This window comes from Myxocyprinus asiaticus, chromosome 12 (assembly GCF_019703515.2).
Source record: "Myxocyprinus asiaticus isolate MX2 ecotype Aquarium Trade chromosome 12, UBuf_Myxa_2, whole genome shotgun sequence".
Taxonomy (NCBI): Eukaryota; Metazoa; Chordata; class Actinopteri; order Cypriniformes; family Catostomidae; genus Myxocyprinus; species Myxocyprinus asiaticus.
Window position 1 is genome coordinate 25339815 of NC_059355.1, and position 25952 is coordinate 25365766.

General features: G+C 39.5%; 1 protein-coding gene across 3 annotated transcripts; it reads left to right on the top strand.

Annotated features, from left to right (window-relative positions):
* Positions 1–969: 969 nt before the first annotated feature.
* LOC127449187 (histone deacetylase complex subunit SAP130-like) lies at positions 970–25839 on the top strand. Of its 3 annotated transcripts, none has more exons than XM_051712434.1 (21): positions 970–1018; positions 1792–1902; positions 1979–2238; positions 3472–3636; positions 3734–3857; positions 4180–4304; positions 5927–6051; positions 6150–6288; positions 7734–7824; positions 7920–8024; positions 8486–8627; positions 8750–8868; positions 8952–9236; positions 15079–15247; positions 16012–16110; positions 16519–16874; positions 18154–18408; positions 21675–21800; positions 21987–22090; positions 22252–22365; positions 25038–25839. In XM_051712434.1, exons 2-21 carry the CDS (start codon positions 1806–1808, stop codon positions 25194–25196), a joined length of 3159 nt encoding a protein of 1052 aa, XP_051568394.1. In that variant the 5' UTR covers positions 970–1018; positions 1792–1805; the 3' UTR covers positions 25197–25839. The 3 variants fall into 3 exon arrangements, 2 of the variants coding, with proteins under 2 accessions (XP_051568394.1, XP_051568395.1); XM_051712435.1 differs by having other exon boundaries at positions 1982–2238; XR_007898682.1 differs by lacking the exons at positions 21987–22090; positions 22252–22365; positions 25038–25839 and adding an exon at positions 19324–19425.
* Positions 25840–25952: the final 113 nt, after the last annotated feature.

The following is a 25952-nucleotide window of genomic DNA, read 5'->3' on the forward strand; positions in this document are numbered from 1 at the left end:
GCAGGTGTAAAAATTCCAACACAGTTTAGGAACCTCTTTCTTTTAATGTTTTATATAAGGCAGTTTCTTACAATTTTTTTATTTATTTTTTTGCTGGAATGCCATCATTGCTGGAATGTGGTGAAGGTCATTCCAAGGCCGTAGCAAGGAATTCTGGGCTCCCTGACTGTATATTGGTCTTGGCCACTAAAAAAAAAAAAAAGAAAATACAGTTAAAAATTTGTTGAGGCCCCCCATGACCTGTGGGCCCCAAGAATCGTTACCACCTTTTACCCCGTTAGCTACGGCCCTGGGTCATTCACTAGTAAATTTGTCGAGGATTGTAAACAGTGCTATCTGTTTACTTCTGCAGGCTTACTTCTGACCTGATAACAGTTCTTTATGGAATACCGAACACAGAGGAAATGTAAGAATGTTTAAGTAGAATATAGATCTACGGAAACGAATGTTTGTAGATTCTTCGAATTGAGTGCTGAACAGTAACCTGGTTAACCTTTCGGCAGTTTAGTTGTGCCATCTGGTGGAGAGGAAACATATAACAACAATAAAGGATTATTAAAACAGTTAAAAGTCATCTGTACGCAACACCTGGGATTTGTTAATTTGGCTGAATGTGTAAGTGCGGAAATATTTCATCTTTTCTTGAAATAATACAAAGTATATTTTTCAAAGATGTGCAGTTTTTACGACTGTCACTTATAAAGTAAAACCATTACACATTATTATGGGGTCTTCAAACGGTGAAATTCGGTAAGGCTATACCAAGTTGCCATCATTTTATTACGGTAACAAAATCGGTAACTATGGTATTTTAGTGGACACTATAGTTGCCATGGTAAATTTCTAATTAACACGTGAGTTCGTTCAAAATCGATTACCACAGTTCTGATGGGTTTTCTGGATAGTCACCCGTTTTATATGAGCTTTTATTTTGAAATCTCTGGCGCCGGCCCACATTTTGCGTCTGTTTGTTGATTCTGTTTTCACACTATGGAGTGGGAATAGCTGCAGACACACGGTAGTATTTGTAATGTTTATTTGTATTATTATTATTATTATTATTAATTTTTTTGTTTGTATACATTTATTTTTATATTATATATTTTTTTAATTGTGTTAGTAGTAATTCACATGCTGGTGTCACGCAATAGCATTGATGTGCCTTTTACGAAATGAGGACACGCTTTACGGACACTTTGGCTAATGCTTTTGTTGTCAACCAGGAGAAAATAACGCCTCCATCTGACTAACACGCTCTTTTGATTTAATATCATTTATTCTGTTATCATGGTCCGTTGACTCTTTGCACGATAAACTCATGTAAACCCACTCAAATGACCGTGGTCTGCTGTGCTGATGTGATGTTTCATTTGATACAGTGAAGCAGACAGACAACCTGACAGATATTGCACTCAGTATTCACCGTCTTAATGTTGTCGTTCTTTTATAAAAACAGTCACTTTTAAGTCATTCGGTGTTTGTTAAAACAGAGTTGATCTAAATAGATCTTAGTACTGTGTATCGATCGATGCAGTTCGCTTTTGGTTTAATTCGATCATGTGCATTGTTCGCAAATGATTCCTTTGATATGCTCATGAACTGTCTATCATACATGCGTCATGCTGAATATGTTCACCGAACACACTGCTGACTCTCCAGACTAGAGCATTGGGTCTTTTTAATAAGATTATCTAATGTTTTCATGAATTGTAAAGGTTCGTTCTCCATTTGAAAGACAATAGGGTAATAAACACGTGAGCTCAACTGTAATTGCTTTTGTTCCTCCCACAGGTTACAGGCAGAAGATGAGTTCTCAGCAGTTTCCCCGGGCTGCGTTGCCTCCCTCTGGGGCTGGACAAGGTCAGACATCTGCTGGCAGCACTGGTCTAGTGACACAATCAGGTAGGATTGTAATACCAGTCGTGATCATCTATGACGTTGATGGAGTAATGACCGAATGTGGTGAATTATCTGTTAGTAGGCGGTGAGGACAGCAGCCGTGACGTGGATCACTCTCATGATCCTCCACCTGGCAGTGGGGGTGGAGCAACACCATTTCGTGATGACAAGCAGGAGACAGTGGTGGTCAGACCCTACCCACAGGTCCAAGCCCACAGCCAGCCTCCCACTCTGCCCCAGCATGTGCCTATCCAGCCCAGCCCTTCGGTTAATGTGGCCGCCCCATCAGTCCACCTGCCCCAGGGCCTGCAGACCAGCATAGGCGATGGCTCAGTAAAGGTGATGCCATTTCATTTTCTTCACTCCTATGATTTTGTGCAGAGACAGTGCATATTAGTACTGCTTTGAAATACTTGGACAGACTACTTGCAGGGAAAATCCACAGTGCTCTACACTGCAAGCATTTCAGTCACATTTGGGAGTAAAAATTAAATTGTGAGAATGTGAAAAACGTTTTGGGTGCGCTGGTGCGAGTGCCATCTGACAATTGATCAAACACATGAACTTCTATAAAATGCTGTCAGAATAAAAATTCCCAATGCATCTAACTTTGAGATTGGCTGCTTTTCATTGGTTTCCATCCAAGTCAACAGCAGAAGTGTGCTCAGTGTTTAAAATTTTAAGGGGCGTGAGTTCTCCTAAATAATTACGCCAGTTTCGAACCTTGATCCATTTGAAACAATGTAGGTAAAGGTAATGGTTATAGTAGAGCACGATTATTCCAGGGTCACCTTTGCCTTCATTATATGCCATTGCAGTTCAAATCCTTAAAGGGATAGTTCACCCAAAAATGAAAGTTCTCTCATCATTTAATCACCCTCATGCCATTCCAGATGTTTATGACTTTCTTTCTTCTGCTAAACACTAAAAAAGATTTTTAGAAGAATATTTCAGGTCCATTCAATGCAAACTTTGAAGCTCGAAAAAGCACAAAGGCAGAATAAAAGTAATCCATATTACTCCAATGGTTTAATCTATGTCTTCTGAAGCGACCCAGTTGGTTTTTGACTGAGAATAGACCAACATATTAGTCTTTTTTCACTATAAATCTTGACATCAGCAGTCTCCTTGGAAATCATGATTTCAAGCTCGATTACACTTCCTAATGCCATCTAGCACTCTGCACATGCATCAAGCACTAGGAAGTGTATACGTGTTCTCAAAAAAGAACATTTTAGTCTTTTCTCACTCAAAAACAATTGGATTGCTTCAGAAGACATGGATTAAACCACCGAAGTCATATGGAATACTTTTATTCTGCCTTAATACGCTTTTTGGAGCTTCAAAGTTTTGGTCACCATTCACTTGCATTGTGAGGACCTACAGAGCTGAGATATTTTTCTAAAAATCCTCATTTGTGTTCCGCAGAAGAAAGAAAGTCAAACACATCTGGGATGGCATGAGGGTGAGTAAATGATGAGAGAATTTTCATTTTCAGGTGAACTATTCCTTTAATTAATGGCTACCAGCAGTCATCAATTTTTTTTACATTTCTTTTTGTTTTTCCTCCAGGCTGCCCTGAAATCACAGATGCCCAGTCGTCTCATAGCTCCTGCTCCTGCAGTTAGCCAAGGGCATATTCCTGTTCCAGCCAAAGTGTCTGGACATATCACCGTTCCTCTTGAGAGCAGCATTGCTCCAGCCTCAATACCAGTTGCAACCATCAGCGGTCAGCAGGTATAGGCACTTCTTCCAAGCAGATTTCTTTAGCTTACACATAGTGTGCATGTCAAAACAGATGTTTTGAGATGAGTTTTGAATAATGTTTCTCCAGGGACAGAGTAACCTGCATCATCTAATGGCGACTAATGTGCAGTTCATCAGGAGCAGTGCACCTGCGCTACAGATTGGATCTCCTGCTCCTCCTCCTCATACTTTCACCTCCCATCTACCTAGAGGTCAGTGCATTTCATTCATACTGGGCTGACATTACTGCCTAGTGCTTAGGGTTCTTGTTTAAAAACAAAAAAAATCGAGATTATATCAAGATTAAAGGTGAAGTGTGTAATGTATGCGCCACTAGCAGCACCAAACGGAACTGCAACAGAGACCATGTATAGTAATTTATAATTTTTCTGTCTAGTTGTCTCTAGATCACTGCTCATTTTATTGCATCTGTGGTCTTCTGTATATTTGGGCATGCCGCCTTGCACATTGTAAAGGCATAAACTGTAGTCTTCTGTAATAATTTGATAACTATTTATGTGTTTGTTGTTTCAGGCGCAGCCGCTGCAGCTGTCATGTCCAGCACTAAAGGCCCCACTGTTCTCAGACCAGCCGGAGGAGGAAACACAGGCCCTGGCCAACCTGCAGCTGTGCAGCACATCATACACCAGCCTATTCAGGTGCAGACATTTCACACCATACTGAATACACATAGTTACTACCCGATCTGACTTTTCTGTAAAGGCATAGTCATTTAACATTTTTGTCCTGTGCATGTACTGTACAGTGTAAATTCATAAAGCAGACACTTTTGATTCATAAAGAAGTATGTATAACAGTTTTTATGAATACATTTTTGATATTGCTTGTTTGCACCAAATGTCTCCTATGGAATAAATAAAATGTCTGACTTGTCTGTTTTAGTTATTTAGAAACTGCTTTATCATCCTAAGCAGTGATAGGCTGATATAAATTGGCCGGGCTGATTAATCGAGCAATATTTGGCCATTTTGAAATTATCGCATGATAACTGTATCCACTAGGCAAATTAACAGAGGTGTTCATTCCTGGAGTTAAAGGGATAGTTCACCCAAAAATGAAAATTCTCTCATCATTTACTCACCCTCATTCCATTTCAGATGTGTATGACTGTCTTTCTTATGCTGAACACAATCAAAAAAATTTAGAATATCTCAGCTCTCTAGGTCCACACCATGCAAGTGAATTATGATCAAACATTGAATTTCCAAAAAGCACAAAGTAATTGTATAAAAGTAATCCATAAGACTCCAGTTTTATGGTTTAATCCATGTCTTCTGAAATGATCCAATCGATTTTGGATGAGACCAGACCAAAATATAACTCCTTTTTCACTATAAATCTCAACATCAGCAGTCTGCTTGGCGATCATGATTTCAAGCTCGATTACACTTCCTAGCGCCATCTAGTGCTCTGTGCATGCGTCAAGCACTGAGAAGTTTAATTGAGCTTGAAATCATGATCGTGCCTAGACACTACAATGGCAAGATGCACAGTGAAAAAGGAGCTACAACTTGGACTGTTCTCACCTAAAATCAATTAGATTGCTTTAGAAGATATGGATTAAACCACTTAAATCATATGGATTACCTTTATGCTGCATTTATGTGGTTTTTGGAGCTTCAAAGTTTTGGTCACCATTCACTTGCATTGTTTGGACCAACAGAGCTGAGATATTCTTCTAAAAATCTTCATTTGTGTTCTGCAGAAGATGGAAAGTCATACACATCTGGGATAGCATGAGGGTGAGTAAATGATGAGAGAATTTTTGGGTGAACGATCCCTTTGAAGTTCCTTGTTTAAAGGGGATTTGTGTAATTTCTGCCCCACTAGTGGCACCAAATGGAATTGCAAAAATGATTGTTTCCAAATATATTGGTTCCCACTAACGTGATGCATTTTGTTTTCTGTCTTGATTTTTTAAGGATAGTATTTTGTGGCCTTGTTGGGCTTCTTAATGTTTCAAAACAATCATTATTTTTGCAGCTCTGTTTGGTGCCACTAGTGGATCAGAAACACGTCACCCTTAAAGACAGTTGTGATAGGGAATTTTAGAAGCTATCCAGTTTAAAGATCTGCTCCATCTGCCTTCAGATCAAATAATATATTATAGATTTCTTGATGTTAACCTACTGTGTTTGTATTCAAAGTCTCGTAGGGAATTTTAGAAGCTATCCAGTTTAAAGATCTGCTCCATCTGCCTTCAGATCAAATAATATATTATAGATTTCTTGATGTTAACCTACTGTGTTTGTATTCAAAGTCTCGACCTTTGGTGACAACCTCAACGGCTGTTCTGCCTACCATGGTGGCTCCCATCCCAGCTGCCAGAACCCAGTCTCCAGTTATTAGCACCCCTGTAACACATGCTTCAGAGATGGCTCATGGGTAAATTATTGTTATCAATTTCTACTGAAACTTTTTCAGATGTCATGATGGGTTGTGTAGTTACAACTCCACTGAATGTCTTGAATTTTTGTTTGCAGGCGACCAATGACCATTCACCCTTCACCGATCAACATCCAGCGTCCACCCACCTCACGGGACACTGTCACTCGTATCACTCTCCCCTCCCACCCAGCTATTGGAGCCCAGAAGGCCCAGCCCCCTCACACTGTCACACAAGTCAGTCCTATTGCAAACCTACTGATCCAAGTTATTTATTGAACAACATTAGTTCTGTTTATCCAGATATGTTTGTATAACTAGCAGCAGGGTTGTGCGCCATTCAGAATTACATTGAGAATGCCTTTTAAATTCTAATTCAATTTCTGAATTTGAATTGAATTTGAATTTTGGTAGCAAACAGAATGTCAAATGTATTTTGAATTTGAATTTACAGGAATAGTTCACCCAAAAATGAAAATTGTCTCATCATTTACTCACCCTTATGCCATTCCAGATGTGTATGACTTTCTTTCATCTGCTGAACTCAAATGAAGATTTCTAGAAGAATTTCTCAGCTCTGTAGGTCCAGACAATGCAAGTGAATGGGTGCCAAAATTTAAGCTCCAAAAATCACATAAGTCAGCATTAAAGTAATCCATAAGGCTCCAAATCAATGTCTTCAGAAGCGATATGATAGGTGAGGGAGAGAAACAGATCACTTTCACATTGTTGTTCTTGAGTTTTTGGTGATTCTCATTCTTCATGTTCATGTGTATCGCTGGGCAGGGAGAAGAATTTCTAGAAAAGAAAAAGACTTAAATATTGATCTGTTTCTCACCCACAACTATCATATCACTTCTGAAGATATGGATTAAACCACTGGTGTCATATGGATTACTTTTATGTTGCTTTTACGTGCTTTTTGGAGTGTCAAACTTTTGGCACCCGTTCACTTGCATGGTGAGGACATACAGAGCTAAAATATTCTTCTAAAAATCTTAATTTGTGTTTTGCAGAAGAAAGATAGTCATACACAGAATTATCATTTTTGGGTGAACTATCCCTTTAAGCAAGTACAATTTAAATGGAATGAAATACAAAGGAATTCAGAAGTGTAGTTTTTTTTTTTTTCTGAAGTGTAATTTTTTTAAATGTTCGTATGAATCACTCATAATTGTTATGATGCACACATCATATGGGATATTTCTAGAAAGTTTAGAGGATATTAATAATCAATTACTGAAATGAAATTACTATAATTTTCTAAATATTAATGTCAATATTTTTATAAAGCTCTCTGAAAAGGATGTGTCAGATATTTTGTGGTGCTGTATGGCGAAATTAAAATCTGTTTTGGCCGAATTCAATTTAGTTTAGATATTTAATCTGTTGAGAAAACACCTGGGGGTAAATTAATAAGCTTATGGTAATTAGTCAAAATGAATGTTGTAATTATAAAGGTTTTGAAACAAGACTCTATGACTGTTGAATTTATTTGAATTGCAATTTAGTAAATGTCTCTTCCTGATATTCCTATTAAATTTCAACTTGTCAGTTCTGAATTTTGCCCAACCTTGACTAGCAGAATATCTGACGCATTATGCATTGGGTGTTCTTGCTGAAACACAATGCCACAAACATTCTTTCTTTTTCGCTTGTTTTCATTAATTTCTTGTCTACAGAAGCCAATCTTCAACACTGTGACTCCTGTTGCTGCTGCCACTGTTGCTCCTATATTAGCTACAAACACTGTTCCGTCAGCCACTACTACAGGTAGCTTTCCTTTTTTCACAAATGCATTATGCAATGGGACAAAGCAATTCCATACAGTTCAAAAGGTTATCTAAACCATGTCTACGCCAAAACAGGCTCTGCACCACATTCCCAAATGACCAGTAGCACTATTGTCACCATGACGATGGCCTCTCACTCTTCACATGCGACAGCTGTGACAGCCTCTGCCATTCCTGTTGGTAAGCACAACTCTACATGTGTTTATAACACTCATGTTTTTATGGTCTGTTGAGCTGAGTAGTTTTAGTTCACTAAGCAGTTTTTTCCACTTTAAGAAAGTTTTACATTTAAAGACTTGAATAGCACTTTTGACAAATGTTGAAAATGATGTACACTCACATGAGAAGGGAATCAGCATGTTTAGAACACATGAACAGCTGTGTCGCTCAGTTTGTCGGAGTTAATACACATTTTTGAAAAATATGAGCTAAACCCAAAACAAACAAACAATAAAGACAGAAAATAGCTTGTTGTGTAGCTTCTGTGGTTGATAACGATTTAATGTTTCTATGCCAATAGCATTTGTTGTAGAGTCCGAAACCACAAAAATTATGAAACAATTGAGACTATAAAATTATGGTCTTAAGGTTAGAATTGACTGAATCTTTCATAACATGCATATTGTTTCTGTTTTGTCCAGCTAAAGTTGTTCCTCAGCCGATTGCCCACACATCCCCCCGCATCCAGCCAGAGTACCCAGGGGAGAGGACCAACCTGATTCCCATCTCTGGCCATCGCTCCTCTCCAAACCCTGTCACCATGGAGGCACGCAGTGACAACCGGTGATACTACAGCAAAAGTTCTTCAAATGAAGAATTCTTGACAAATATAATTGAACAGTTCATCCATATTCTAATTGAATTTAGAATTTGTAGTTTATTAATTGTATTTTGTTCCTCTGTAGTCCCTCAGTACCAGTGCAGTTTCAATACTTCTTACCCACATACCCCTCATCCCCATATCCTCTGACCCACACATACACCCCCATCACCAGCTCTGTCTCCACCATACGCCCCTACCCAGGTAAGCACTATACACATGCTCTTCCAAAACCTCTGTGCTATAATCTGATTCATTCTGGATTCTGACTGTGCTGTATCCCTCAGTGACCGCTCAGGCTCAGAGCTCCGCTCTTCCTGCTCAGGCTGGTGTAGGTGTGGCTACCACTGTGCACTTGAACCCTATGCAGCTGATGGCAGTGGATCGCATCGGCCTGCAGTCTGCCCAGATCAGCACCCAGAACATCCAGCCAGCCTCTATGACTGCTCAGGGCATTCAGCCTGCACCAGTTGGAGTTCATGGACTGCATGCCACTGCACCAATCAGCGCGCAGGGCGTACAGCAGGCTCCGGTTGCCACACAGCAACCACAGTCGGAAACAAAACCATCAGGTAGGTGAAGACATGAAGCACTAGCACTTTTGACAGATGTGTTTCCAGTTGTTTTCTCGCATGAAACGAAGACTCCTGTCAGATGAGTGACTTGTTGTATTCTTTATTAGGTGGGTCACGCCTTTTAAGATCACAAGATCAGTGTCTTACAGTCTGCATGAGTTAATAATAATAAGTTTCATTTATTTAAACGGGTCAAGGATTTTTTATTAAAAAAAAATTTCTTCCTTGAGGTTCACTTATGTTAGTACATTTTCTTGCACAAAAACAGTGATAATGTAGCATTACATGACCTTTTTCTACTCTGTGTTTAGCTCTCTGTCTTAAACGCCCCGTTTAACTCGTACTAATGCTTAAAGACACGCCCACTGTTCTGATTGGCTAACATCTTTGCAGAGCAATGGCCTCCCGCCATTACACAGGTGGAACAGTATTTTCAAAAAAATGAAAGAATGAAAACATGTGAGCGATTTACAAAATCCACTAAAAGCACTCACTCCAGACAATCATTGATAGCTATTTCCCAATATATGTGAAGTATACAATCAAATTACAACAGTTGTTCGACTGAATAACTGAAAACTGAACAAAGTCTGCGCACTCTTGCTTCCCAATATTTATATTACTAGGTATTAGGGGTGTAACGGTACATGTATTCGTCTTGAACTGTGACGGTACTGGCGTCATGGTTCGGTGCATGCAGTCAGACGAAGAATACATCAGAGTCAGTCACAGGCAATTGACACTCCAATCCAGAAGGGGGCGCGCGCGGTAATGCAATGCTGTTTGCTAACTGCCACAACAGGAAAAAGAGCAGAAGAAGAGACCATCTATGCACCAACCCAAAACAAGAATGGCTTCTCCTAATGCACAAGTTTTATTTTTCAGTATTCTGTTTATTTTGTACTTTTATAACACTAGATGCTTTTCAGTTTTTGTAGCTGATTGTGACCAAATACCTTTTGTTTTTTATCAACCCTACAAAAAAATATGGCCTATGCAAGAGTGCATTTTGTTTACTGCTTAGTGCTTAATACACTAAAGGAGGCTGTACTGTACCAACTACCTCAGGGGGGACTAAATGCCACTAGGTGGAACAAACTGTAATTTGCACTACTGTCTGTTCAAAATAAATGAAAAGAAACATAGCATTTGGGATTTGTTGCTTTTTCCTGTTGTACCGAACTCTTATCGTACCGTGACCCCAAAACCGAGGTACGTACCGAAACGTGACTTCTGTGTACTGTTACATCCCTATCAGGTATACAAGATTTGGTGATTAAATAATGCTATGTGAAGCTGGTAATAGTGTAAATAATCCAGACTAACATAAACTGTGAAAGTGAAAGGTTAATAAATCTGTATTCAGCTGTAAAGAGCATTATAAGAGATGGTGGGCTTGCGGGTTTCCCCCGTCTCCGTATTAATACGCTTCCTGTGTCGACAAATATGAGATCTTCACCTGGTGAGGATTCCCCTTGTGATTGATTTGCCGGTCGACTGGGAAAGAGGTTCTCCCTCAGTTGAATAGCTGCTTAATCATGGAACAAATGCCGTCCTGACACGTTAATTTCGGCCAAAATACAGTACAGTCCTTGCTGAGATCGTAAAAAAACAGCTGGCAGCCTCAGGTATAACTTACCACTGTCTTTTGTCATTAACACAATAAATAATCTCAAATCGATACTTCGTAAGGAATTATGTATTTCTTTGCGAAGTAACCGTATAATAAGCGCAATCCGCTCCACGTTGGAGTTCTGATCATGAGTTATTATGCAGCAAAAACGGCTGTATAATTCATATCAAACAAACTCGGGCAAATCAAACATTAGAATTACATTCGTTACTCACCGGCATTACTGTTGTGTCCAATATAGTTGGCACTGCTCCATCTTTCAATACAAGTTTCTGTGCAAAGCCTGAATCTTGGTTCTCAAAAGAATCCATAGAGAAAATGTGCCCAAAAAGTATTATAATCCCACATCGATACTTAGTTTGAAGTCACATTACGCTAACATTGGGATCCTTCAGAAGGCTATGCAGGGATGCAGTTTGTTTAGAATCAGGAACACAATAACATCTGGGTCCGTTACTCCACATCTAAAATTTTTGCTGGTTAAAAGCAAACTACAGTAAAAAATAGTGCAACTTCAAGTGTTGGCGTCCTTTAGCCTCTCTCTCTCTCTCTCTCTCTATCTATCTATCTCTCTCTGAATTCAAAGTGATGATCATGTATGTTGTGGAGGCGGGGTTATTCAGATGACTCCCATCTTCTACATCACAAGGGGGGTGGTTTCAAAATAAGTCATTTTTGCAGGGTGGAAACAATAAATGCTCTTTTTGGCCTGAAGAGGAATTTTTGAATTCTAAAACTTACAGTATGCTTTTGTAGTACAATGACCTCTTATATATCAAAATATCAAGGAAAAATGGATTCCTTATGACCAGCAGAATGTCAAATTATTAAAGGAATTATTCACCCAAAAATTTAAATTCTTATCATTTACTCCATCCCAGATGTGTATGTGTGACTTTCTTTATTCTGGAGAACACAAACAAAGATTTTAGAAGAATATCTCAGCTCTGTAGGTCCATACAATGCAAGTGAATGGAGACCAAAACTTTAAAGCACATAAAGGCAGTACTTTAATCTTTAAAGTAATACATATGACTCCAGTGTCTGAAGACATGGATTAAACCACTGTAGTAGGCCTGTAGCGATTATTAAATAATCATCTGATTGTGGTAATTTAATCGATCTAACTGCGGTTATTTGAGAGATCCCCTTTTCTCCCCAATTTTAGAATGCCCAATTCCCACTACTTACTAGGTCCTCGTGATGGCACGGTTACTCACCTCAATCTCAGTTGCCTCCGCTTATGAAACCGGCAATCCGCGCATCTTATCACGTGGCTTGCTGTGCATGACACCGCGGAGACTCGCAACATGTGGAGGCTCATGCTATTCTCCGCGATCCACGCACAAATTACCACGCGCCCCATCGAAAGCGAGAACCACTTAATCGCGACCACGAGGGGGTTACCCCATGTGACTCTGCCCTCCCTAGCAACCGGGCCAATTTGGTTGCTTAGGAGACCTGGCTGGAGTCACTCAGCACACCCTGGATTCGAACTCACGACTCCAGGGGTGGTAGTCAGCGTCAATACTCGCTGAGCTACCCAGGCCCCCTATTATTGTGCACTTCAAATTCCAATCACATTTTAATGACCAAATAAGGGAATTTTAAGCAAATATTTAAATCCCATCATGGTGCACTTGTGTGTCATTCAGTTGAACTCCAGACGTCACTGAGCTGCACCAAGGACATCAACCAGAGGAGCTCTTGTCCGGAAGAGCGCGTGAACCGCTTCTCAAATGCTCTGATGTGAGCGCCGTCAGCAGAGGCTCACACCAAACTCCCGCAAAAATATAAACAAACAAACATAAACTTTGAAAGTGAATACAAAGCGCTCCGGCTTCACTTTTAACGATCGTGTAAGGCCAACTGTTTCTGGTTATAGCGGGTTCATACATGCAGTGTTAATGACACGCATTTGCACAGAGGAGATGATGCACACTTACTCTATTTTTGATATATAATAAAATGATTAAACGAAATCTCAAAGGTTTTGCTTCATGAGAAATAAGGGCTCTTGGGTTTCATCAAAGAGCATTAAAATAAAGTGTAAAGTGAAGAAATTAGGACAGAAATATTTTACTGTTGCATAATATATGAATAAAATAAAAAAAAATAAAAAAAATATATATATATATATGTCTTGGCAAAATGCCTCCAGGTCATGCAAAGTCTTTGGTCGTCTTGCATGAACCGCGTGTTTGAGATCTCCCCAGAGTGGCTCGATGATGTTAAGGTCAGGAGACTGTGATGGCCACTCCAGAACCTTCACCTTTTTCTGCTGTAATCACTGAAGGGTCAACTTGGCCTTGTGCTTAGGGTCATTGTCGTACTGGAAAGTCCAAGAGCGTCCCAAGTGCAGCTTTCGTGCAGAAGAATGCAAATTGTCTGCCAATATTTTCTGATAACATGCTGCATTCATCTTGAACTCACACACTCCCAAAAACAACAGTGAGCCACCACCATGCTTCACAGTGGGGATGGTATTCTTTTCACTATAGGCCTTGTTGACCCCTCTCCAAACATAGCGCTTATGGTTGTGACCATAAAGCTCTATTTTGGTCTCGTAACTCCAAATTACAGTGTGCCAGAAGCTGTGAGGCATGTCAAAGTGTTGTCGGGCATATTGTAACCGGGCTTTTTTGTGGCATTGGCTTCTTTCTGGCAACTCGACCATGCAGCTCATTTTTGTTCAAGTATCGTCATATTGTGCTCCTTGAAACAACCACACCGTCTTTTTCCAGAGCAGCCTGTATTTCTCCTGAGGTTACCTGTGGGTTTTTCTTTGTATCCCGAACAATTTTTCTGACAGTTGTGGCTGAAATCTTTCTTGGTCCACCTGACCTTGGCTTGGTATCGAGAGATCCCCGAATTTTCCACTTCTTAATAAGTGACTGAACAGTACTGACTGGTATTTTCAAGGCTTTGGATATCTTTCTATATCCTTTTCCATCTTTATAAAGTTCCATTACCTTGTTACGCAGGTCTTTTGACAGTTCTTTTCTGCTCCCCATGGCTCAGTATCTAGCCTGCTCAGTGCATCCACGTGAGAGCTAACAAACTCATTGACTATTTATACACAGACACTAATTGCAATTTAAAAAGCCACAGGTGTGGGAAATTAACCTTTAATTGCCATTTAAACCTGTGTGTGTCACCTTGTGTGTCTGTAACAAGGCCAAATATTCAAGGGTATGTAAACTTTTGATCAGGGCCATTTGGGTGATTTCTGTTATCATTATGATTTAAAAAGGAGCCAAACAACTATGTGATGATAAATGGCTTCATATGATCACTATCCTTAAATAAAAGACTTTTTTTTTTTTTTGCATGATCAGTCATATTTTCAAAATCAATGCCAAAATTTCACAATTTCTGCCAGGGTATGCAAACTTTTGAGCACAACTGTGTATGTGTGTATATAATATATATATATATATATATATATATATATAATTTGTATTTTATTTTAAGAAATTATAGAAAATGTGAGTTTTAAAAACAGTGTAAATGTACAATTGACCAAAACTAAATTTGACCAAAAAGAGAGACATATTTTAAGTGTTTAGAAATATTTTGATATTCAAAACATTATTTTTAATGTCATTCATAAGTTTTTAAAGCCTTAAAAGTAAATAACATATCCCTATTTTATTATTTGATTTATATATTTGAAGTTAAATATGTAAAAATGACTTCTTAAGGTCTATGAAGCACACATGCACATTAAGAAATATAACAATTTATATAACATTTAATTGTGAAAGCCCTAAAAGAGACAATTAATTGTCATAATCGCAATTATTTGTTCATAATCGTGACTTTTCTGTGATTACTTTATGTGCTATTTGAAGTGTCATAGTTTTGGTCACCATTCACATGCATTGTGAGGACCAAAAGAGCCAAACATATTCTTCTAAATATCTTTGCTTGTGTTTTGCTGAAGAAAGAAAGTCATACACATCTGGGATGGCATAAGGGTGAGTAAAGGATGAGAGAACTTTCATTTTTGGGCAACATTTATATTGTATAGTATGAGATGGAGAAAAAAAAACAAAGGTAAGTATAGCATAAGGCTTACTGCTAAACACTGTTGGGGGGAAATAGTATTTAGGTAATGAGCTTTTGTTTTTTTTAATTTTAGATCATGTATTTGTCTGTTGTTTGTCTTGCTCACAAATATCTTACGAAATCTGTGTTGAACAGGTGTAGTTCTGGCTGATAGTACTGCGTTTGTCACAAATCAAGTGGGTAGCACTTTCAGTGGCACACAGCCCATCACTACGATGGTGCAGACACACTCCCAGGGGGCAGGCCCCACGCTTGTCTCCTCCCCCCGACCCAGCATCCTTCGCAAGAAACCTGTGAATGAAGGGTAAGTCTGGCTTAACCCAATAGTCAACTTTGCATTGTTTGCATAGCATGTGTATTGTTAGTTTGATTGCTATAATGGCCAAACTAAGCAGACTATTCAGTTGAAGGCCTTCATATATGAACAATTACATTAATTTCAAGATCAGGAAATCTAGTTCCACATTAATAAGATCCTGAGAAGTTTGGGTGCTTTCACACTTTATTTGATTGCTTGGACCAAACCCACAAATACTTTACATGCAAAGAACGACAATGCCACGGATGCATTGAATGTTCATTGATGTGATGAATGTTAGGGTTTTTCTGCTGCGAACTCGTGGATGCGTTGCAAGAGATGTGCATAATGTGAGCTGCTCCCTGGATTTATTTGGAAACAAGCATTGTCATACTCAAGGTATGAGAAATGCATTTATACCATAATAACTGCGATCGGTAGTCTGCAAAAACGCAAAGTATACGTCATCAATAGCGGTTCACTTCTGCGATTTGGAACAATTGTATTCATATCAGCAGCGAACCGTACCGAAGTTCACATGAACCGTACCCTAGACTACCTTTCAAGTGGACCCAAAAACCGCACCCGAGTTTGGACAACAGTGTTCGCATCATCCAAACAAACCAAACTTTGACGTCAATTGAACCCGTGTGCGCACCAAAAGTGCTAGTGTGAAAGCAACCTAAAAAGACACCAGTATGAACTCTTGTCATAAAAAGGTAGAAAAGTTGATGAAATAGTATGACATTGGTTTTGGGGTGTATTTCTAGGGCTGTGCGTAAAAGTCTGATCCCAGCGCAGCCGAGCGAGCCTAACGCTGGCCGGGTGGATAGTGGGATAAGGCTGTCAGGATCCCCTCGCCCAGCAGGGTAAGCACTTACTGAAGAGCCATTATTTGTTAACTAAAAGAGAATAGGACAACAACCATCCAGTGTTCTTATAGGGATAGTTCACCCTAAATAAAAATTCTGTCATCATTCACTCACCTTCTTGTAGTTTCAAACCGGTATGACCTTTTTCTTCCATGGGACACAGGCAGAATGTTAGCCTCAGTCACCATTCACTTTGATTGCTTGCAAAAAATGCAACCAAAGTGAATGGTGACTTGACACTAATTTTCTACCTAGCATCTCTTTTTGTCTTCCACGGAAGAAAGCCATTTTAAGATGAACTATCCCTTTTAACAGTTTAGCATGCTTGTGATCTTATTGTCTAAAATGGAATTTACTTCTGCAGATCTACTGTATATAATCTGCTTACTCTGTTTCTGCTTTTAGAGTAAAGCCCAAGTCTGATGTTCATGTTGCCATGGCTCCCCCTGTCATGGCTACAGTGGAGGCTCTGCCCAGTCATGGAGGAGAGCAGCAGATGCTCTCCACTCCTGCCCAGCATCATTCACAGGCCATTCCCACCCTTTTAGCTCCTCCAGCTTCTACACCGCCCTCTCAACCCACAGCAGTTCTCTCAGCCCTGCCGGTAGCCATGGCTGTCACTCCCCCTGTGTCTGCCTCCATGGCCAGTGCAGTGGCCTCTCCCACCCAGCCTGCGGCCAGTAGCACTGCTGCCCTGAGCTCCACCCTTCCAGAGGTTAAAGTCAAACAGGAAATGGAGCCAATGGACACCTCTCAACCAGGTTGATATTCTTGTCTAAATAAGTGTCCTCCTGTTCACAAATTAATAAAGCAATAAGCATGGTTGCCACGGTCATAGAAAACTTGGAAATATCAGGGAATTTTCAAATTGTGATTTTCAGGCCTGGAGAATTCATAGAAATGAATAAAATCTTAAATGTCATGGAAGTATCTTTAGTCAGTATATATTTTTATTGTTTTTGTCTAAACTAACAATATCTTATTAGCTGCCTTTTGGCTTTTGTGTAGAGTGCCATAGTGATGTCTTATTTGTAACAGAATCGTTCCTTTGAGTCAAATAAAACGTCGAAAGCGGTTCACAAATCAGTCTGAATAATTCATTAGCAAATCAGTCTGAATCAAAATATTAACTAATCACAAACAACTGGATAAGTCATGGAACACAATGTATCATTTATAAACGCACTGTAACTTTTATAAAATGACTACAGCAATATCATATAAGACACATTCAAAATGAAAGTACATTTATTAATGATAATAATCCAAATTCTACTAATTTAGTTTGTTAGCCTGTTGTTGGCAAGCACTGTGGTGCATTGAAGTAATAGTTCACCCAAAAATGATAATTCTCTCATAATCTACTCACCCTCATGCCATCCCAGATGTGTATTACTTTTTTCAGTAGAACACAGATGAAGATTTTTAGAAGAATATCTCAGCTCTGTAGGACCATACAAGTGCAAGTGAATGCTGTGGGTGTGGGTGAGAAACGGATCAATACTTAAGTCATTTTTACTTTAAATCTTCACCATTAACCAGCCTCGACCAGTAGGTGGTGATATGCACGAAGAATGTGAATCGTCAAAAGAAGAATGTTTAAGTGAAAGTGGAGGTTTTTAGTAAAAAAAAAAAAAGGACTTAAACATTGATCTGTTTCTCACCCACACTGGATAAACATATTTGTTTCTCAACCACTGGAGTTGTTTGGACTACTTTTATGCTGCTTTACTGTGCTTTTTGGAGCTCCAAAGTTTTGGCCACCATTCACTTGTGTTGTATGGACCAACAGAGCTGAGATATTCTTCTAAAAATCTTCATCTGTGTTCTGCAGAAGAAAAAGAAAGTCATACACATCTGGGATGGCATGAGGGTGAGTAAATGATGAGAGAATTTTCAATTTTGGGTGAACTGTTCCTTTAATATAGAATTCAATTGATATGCTATCACAAGTTTATTGGCTTATTTAATTGGTTTTGTGTGATAGTTTACACACCAAATTTACTCTGTTTTAACCTCTTTGGTTCTTTTTATTTATAGTGCCCTTAGCACCCTCTTCAACAGTTCCTGCTCCAGCACTTTCCTTCCAGGCTCCCACCCTGTCTAATTCTGCCCAACCTGGAGACCTCCTGCCTGGGGCCTCCCCAAGGAAGAAACCCCGCAAACAGCAGCACGTCATCTCCACCGAGGAGACTGAGATGATGGAGACCAACAGCACAGATGAGGAGAGAGCTAGCTGCCGAGCCCCAGGAACCAGACCTGACAGACATGAGTCTCCACCCAGAGAATATGTTGGTAAGTTTACAAACCAGTCAAATAGGGAGTCTTCAGTCTTTTTTTATATCACACAATTAACTGTAGTAAATAACATATATATTATAATAACATAAAATTGCTAATATATACAATTTAAGTTTACATACACCTTAGCCAAATACATTTAAACTCAGTTTAATCATAGAAAACATTCCCTGTCTTAGGTCAGTTAGGGTCACTACTTTATTTTAAGAATGTGAAATGTCAGAATAATAGTAGAGAGAATTATTTATTTCAGCTTTTATTTCTTTCATCACGTTTCCAGTGTATCAGAAGTTTACATACACTTTGTTAGTATTTGGTAACATTGCCTTTAAATTGTTTAACTTGGGTCAAACATTTTGGGTAGCCTTCCACAAGCTTCTCACAATAAGTTGCTGGTTTTGGCCCATTCCTCCAGACAGAACTGGTGTAACTGAGTCAGGTTTGTAGGCCTCCTTGCTCGCACATGCTTTTTCAGTTCTGCCCACACATTTTCTATCGGCTTGATCTCAGGGCTTTGTGATGGCCACTCCAATACCTTGACATTTTGCCACAAATTTGGAGGTATACTTGGGGCCATTGTCCATTTGGAAGACCCATTTGCGACCGAGCTTTAACTTCATGGCTGATGTCTTCAGATTTTGCTTCAGTATATCCACATAATATTCCTTCCTCATGATGCCATCTATTTTGTGAAGGGCACCAGTCCCTCCTGCAGTAAAGCACTCCCACAACATGATGCTGACACCCCCATGCTTCAGTGTTGGGATGGTGTTCTTCGGCTTGCAAGCCTCATCCTTTTTCCTCCAAACATAACAATGATCTTTATGGCCAAACAGTTAAATTTTGGTTATGTTGATATAGGACTTCTTTTACTGTGGATATAGATACTTGTCTACCTGTTTCCTCCAGCATCTTCGCAAGGTCCTTTGCTGTTGTTCTGGGATTGATTTGCACTTTTCGCTCCAAACTACGTTCATCTCTAGGAGACAGAATGCGTCTCCTTCCTGAGAGGTAAGATGGCTGCGTGGTCCCATGGTGTTTATACTTGCGTACTGTTGTTTGTACAAATGAATATGGTACCTTCAGGCATTTGGAAATTGCTCACAAGGATGAACCAGATTGTGGAGGTCCACAGTTTTTTTTCTGAGGTCTTTGCTGATTTCTTTTGATTTTCCCATGATGTCAAGCAAAGAGGCACTGAGTTTGAAGGTAGGCCTTAAAAAACATCCACAGGTACACCTCCAGTTGACTCCAATTAGCCTATCAGAAGCTAACTGGCTAATTGCCTAAAGACTTGACATCATATTCTGGAATTTTCCAAGCTGCTTAAAGGTTCAGTTAACTAAGTGTATGTAAACTTCTGACCCACTGGAATTGTGATATAGTCAATTAAAAGTGAAACATTCAGTCTGTAAACAATTGTTGGAAAAATTACTCGTGTCATGCACAAAGTAGATGTCTTAAATGACTTGCCAAAACTACAATTTGCTAATATGAAATCTGTGGAGTGGTTAAAAAAAGAATTTTTTGGGGCCTGGGTAGCTCAGCGAGTATTGACGCTGACTACCACCCCTTGAGTCGCGAGTTTGAATCCAGGGCGTGCTGAGTGACTCCAGCCAGGTCTCCTAAGCAACTATTTTGTCCCGGTTGCTAGGGAGGGTAGAATCACATGGGGTAACCTTCTCGTGGAATGACTTATAGCGCACCTGAAGTGCTTTTTACTTTAGTTGCTCTGTCACGGTCGTGCAAATTCAGAGTGCAGCGATCTCCTGACATCTACCAGTTTACATGGACCGGATCACCTGCTTGGAGCGTCATGGACTGACCATCATGCAACATTCTAGAGTCAGAGGAACACCGTTTTGATCCAAGCTGATAGAATGCACGCTTAAGAAAAAGATATGTTATTGCTTTTATATTATTTGACAAGACAGTTTAAAAGGTACAGGTAACTGTTGAGAAGAGAGAGAGAATGAAACAAGCCAGTGTCTTTAGCTCCGGCACATCTCTGATACGCAGGACCATTTAAATCAGATGTTGTTATGCGCCGGTTTATTATTGTAGCAACACAATTGCAAGGAACTACAAAACGAACTGTGATCGGTCGTTTACATGTCTCGGACGGCTCCCTCACATGCAAACAGACGATTCTCTGTGTGAAACTAATCAGCCATATGCAAACATTTATCGGCTGATGCTGATAATTGAAAAATTCCAAATATCGGCCGATTTATCAACCTTGGCTGTATATCGGCTAACCACTAGCTAAATTGCTAAATGTAATTTCCCCAAAAATCAGCTTGTGTGCACATCCACACACTTCTGATGTTGTCATGCAGTTAGAAATTGTCCTGAAGGCAAACCCAAAAATATGTAGTAAAAAAGCTTGACATTTTTTAAATCAAAGCTAAATGAATGGGTTTTGGTTCAGCTGGTGTCCATGTTGCATGTCCGTTTGTCAGTATGGAATGAAAGCTATGAGAATTCTTGTATGTAAATGCACAGTGCTAATAAATTAACAAGAAAAGGAGTGCATACTAGAACAGTACACAGATTTCAAGATGATAGCATACACGTATAGAAGCCCACAGAGGCCATGCATTACACTATACATCCCTTTTAATGAAATAGTTTGTTTACTCCATTAATTCCATTGAAGACAAATCATAATTCTGCTCCACAAAATGGCATTCTATAGCATTGTGTGCTTCCAGCTTTGTGGCAACAGTTTGGGGAGAGCCCTTTTCTATTCCAGCATGACAGTGCCCCTGTGCCCCAAGCAAGGTCCATAAAGAAGTGGTTTGTCTGGTGTGGAAGAACTTGAGTGGCCTGCACAAAGCCCAGACCTGAACCCCATTGAACAACTTTGGGGTGCATTGGAATGCCAACTGTGAGCCAGGCCTCATCACACTACATCAGTGCCTGACCTCACTGATGCTCTTGTGTCTAAATGGGAGCAAATCCCTGCAGCCATGCTACTACATGCAGTATAGTGGAAAGCCTTCCCAGAAGAGTGGAAACTGTTATTGCAGCAAAGAAGGAATTTATGCCAATGGCTTTAAAATTAAATGTTCATCATGCACATATGGTGTCCACAAACTTTTGGCCACATAGTCTTGTTTTGTGATCTCAACAAAAGTTATCTTAAGTTTTCAGTGGGAAAACAAACAATAGGTCCACACAATAGAAATAGGTTTCACTAAACAAGAACTAAATTAGAGGGAACATTGTTTGTAACACCAATGGTTGTGTTTATATAGATGAGGAGGGTGTTCGTTATATGCCAGTCCGCCCTAGACCTCCCCTCACTCTACTGCGACAGTACCGTAACCCTTGGAAGGCTGCCTATCACCACTTCCAGAGGTACAGTGACATCAGAGTGAAAGGTAAGGGATCTCTAAAACATTGTGTCCGCTTTTGGTCTTTAATTCACTATGATGCATTCGTTATTATTTGATTCTCCAGTGATTTCTGTGTTTTCTTGCTCCTGTTTAATTCATCTGATATTGATTATATAGTATTGAATCTGGGCTTTAATATGAGCTTAAATCATCTTACTATCGTCTTTGCAGAGGAGAAGAAAGGAACCCTTCAAGACATGGCCAATCAGCGAGGAGTAGCATGTCGTGCTCAGGGCTGGAAGGTGCACCTGTGCGCTGCACAGCTGCTGCAGCTGGTGGGTTCTGCAGCTGATTGCGTTTTTTTGGCACAAGGCTCTACAGTGTCTTATTAATCAAGTGTTGTGTTTAAAATATCTTGTGCCAACAGCCTATTGTTGAGGCATTAATGCTGCATATATGTGACAGCATGACAAACTCTATTCCTCTCTGATCACAGTCTAACATGGAGCATGACGTGTACAGCCGGCTGACCACTCTGCAGGAGGGGCTTATCCCAAAGAAGAGAGCTGGTGCTGATGATGACTTGCACCGCATCAATGAGCTCATACAGGTTAGTGACAAAAAATAGTTGTAATATTAATAAATAAATAATTAAAGCTGAAGTATGTAAAATACGTCTATCCCAGCTTAATATACAGAGACAACTAAAAGTAAGCCATTCATAAGTACATTTTCTCAGAAACTGTGAGCACTGTGTCTTAGTGGCGCTTTAAAAATTGCTCTGTTTGTTTTGAGTGACCCGTTTGGACCCGCCCCAACAACGTTACTCAACCAATGGCGTGAGTTGGGGGCAGGACTATCTCTTTGTTTGAACAACAGCAGATGGGGGGGTGTTTATTTTTGCAGTTCCGTTTGGTGGTGCTAGTTGCACCGAAATGCCATACTTCAGCTTTAATTTAAAAAAAATTAGAAAAACTAATTACTTTTTATTATTCTGTTTTTAAATTAATATCTAGTGCTGCAGCAACTGATCATTAAATCATTAATAATTGTAATAAAAGTGCTTCATTTTAAAAACTTCAAAGAACTTAATTAGCATGGGGGCGTGGGTAGCTTAGCGAGTAAATCCAAGGCGTGCTGAGTGACTCCAGCCAGGTTTCCTAAGCAACCAAATTGGCCCGGTTGCTAGGGAGGGTAGAGTCACATGGGGTAACCTCCTTGTGGTCGCTATAATGTGGTTCACTCTCGGTGGGGCGCGTGGTGAGTTGTGCGTGGATGCCGCGGAGAATAGCGTGAAGCCTCCACATGCGTTATGTCTCTGCGGTAATGCGCTCAACAAGCCACGTGATAAGATGCGCGGATTGACGGTCTCAGACGCGGAGGCAACTGAGATTCATCCTCCGCCACCCGGATTGAGGCCGGTCACTACGCCACCATGAGGACTTAGAGCGCATTGGGAATTGGGTATTCCAAATTGGGGAGAAAAAGGGAGAAAATAAAAAAAATATATATATATTTATTTGCAGCGTCAGGTTCTGACAGATTGCGTGTGCTGTTTAATGCACTTAAGAGTTGTTGTTTTTTTCCCCAGAACATAACTTAAATTTAACTGATATATGCGCTAATGTTTATATGTTATGAATTCAAAGTCATATGCGTATTTCCATTTCGCAAAACAGTTTGTCTTAATGACAAGTTAGTTGCCTTGTGTTTAAGAGTTACCTTGCATTTGCATTTTAGGTATGTTTAGGTTTGTTTGTTTTTCTTGTGACAATGCAGAATACACACATAAATGATGGGGTGAGACCATGACACACCCACAATGCAGCACACACACTCACACACAAATAAATGGGTAAGACTAACACACCGGTGACACTATCCATTTACTGGCTATTATTGTTATAATATGATTTTCAAGTTATGTTATTTACATTTTTTCACCAGATCATGGCAGCTGCCTGCCCCCAATACATGATAAATTGTCATATTTTCTTCATGTTTCAACTAGGATTTACTGTAGTGATGTTAATAAATACATTAATTTAAATCATAAATTTGCTTATTTGCATATGCAAATTGAATGGTGAAATTGAGAAATTAATATGTAAATATGATCTAAAAAACATAAAATCCCAAAAGAAGTGCATAATTTTATTGTTACTTCAGGGAAGAAGAAATTTTATAATTTCTTAAAGAAATGTTAACCTATAAAGTTTCTGGTCAAAAATGACCGCGAACAGTAAAGTAAGCAGCCCTAATTGAACAGGATAGGAGGGTTAATGGCTTAAAAAAACAAAAAAAAAAAAAACCCATCAAAATGGATAGAGAAAATCGTTCTTTTGCCGAGGCGAGGTCTTGTGTTCTCGTTAATTGACTAATGAGCTGCTTCTTTTACTGAAGAACTGACAAGATGTCAAGCTGATAAGAACGTTTTCATCGCACTCAGCTGCATATCATCACAAACACTGATTGTAAATCCAAAGTGATTCTGTCACCAAGCATTTTCCCTGCTTATTTTCCTACACTATAATGACTAATGAAACCAGCAGAGGCACGACAGTTTTTATTGAACGTAATTTCTTACTCGCTGAAAGCTGTATATGGGCATACGCGTTTTACAGCAAGGATCGAGAGGATAAACACCCAATCACACACTTTCAAAAGATAAAGTTACTCCATGAATCAAACCCTAAGGGCGATTTCACCATTTGTTTCGGAACCTGGTGCATTTTCTCCCTTGGTTTGCTTTGTTTAGGCATATATGAACACGGCAATCGCACTCGGATCCACACCAAAACAATCGCTCCGAGACCACCTGAATGGAGAAGAAATTAGTAGGTCATCCTTGTCACTGTAATTCATCATCAAAACGTGGATATAGCCTTTTTGCGGCTATATTAGATATGTCAATCTTCACAATCGCTTCTCTCTCTTGGGCGCAAGATGGAGAGAGAGAGAGAGCTCCCGTGACTGTGAGGACAAGTATATTTCAATGGAGAAGTAATGCAAAAGCAACTGTGGTACTGGCTGTACTATTCCATAAAATAAATCAGCACCTTTAACACTTATTTATTTTTGCAGACAGTTTTCATTTTTTATATTTTTTTTATATAAAATATTTGTTTGATTAAAGATGAATCAGTTATCAAAATAATTTGCTACATAATTAATGAAAAACTGACCCAAACCTGGCCCAAAAGTTTGCAGGGTCCCATCAGGCTTGGGATGGGTAGCACAACTGGAAACACATTCATGACCTTTTGACCTGAATCTGCCCAGGGTAACATGCAGCGCTGCAAGTTGGTGATGGATCAGGTGACTGAAGCTCGAGACACCATGATGAAAGTGCTGGACCATAAGGATAGAGTCCTCAAGCTGCTCAACAAGAATGGAACTCCCAAGAAGAGCTCCAAATTAAAGCACAAGGAGCGGGCATAGACTGGAGAGAAGATCCCGCCAACTCCATGGTCTTAGTCTTTCACCATCAGCAGAATCAGATACAGGAATGATCCTTAAAAGCTGGACCTGTCATGGTTTATCAGGGTGCTGTGCACAATCATCATCTTTCTTTTACAGTCTCAAAGACGGAGTCGGTTGTGCACCATCAAAGAAATTTTTTTTTTTTTTTTTGTACAAAAAATATCTGCTTACTGTGGACTCAAGACTGGGTGTGAGGGAGCCCAGTTAGGCAATGTTTCTTTTTTTTTTCCCCCTTTAGAAATTCTTCAGATATTAAATTTTTTAAATAAACATTATGTTGCCTTATTTTGTTTTTGTTATAGAGGCAAAGCATTTGCTGTAGTGGACTTGAAAGATCAGTAGGGTCAACTGTTTTGTAACTCTTTGATTCACAGCAGTACACACTGCACACATACACACACTCAAAACAGTGTGTGAACTTTGTGTTTTCGTGCCTTGTAATATGGGTGAAACTGTGGGATTTTTTCTTTCTTGTGTGCTGTTAAATTAAACACTCCCATTTTAACCTGCAAATTAAGTCCACTGTAAAAATACTTGGTTATAGTCTTGTACTAATCCAACATGATTTCCTCTCTAGCCCCTAATGAATTTTTTTTTTTTTCATCACTGTAAACTCAACATTCAAGTGCTAAAGAATGACTGATGATTATACAAAGTGGTGAAATGTGTACTGGAAAGAATCAGTATAATTATGATTATAAGAATGTGTGGATC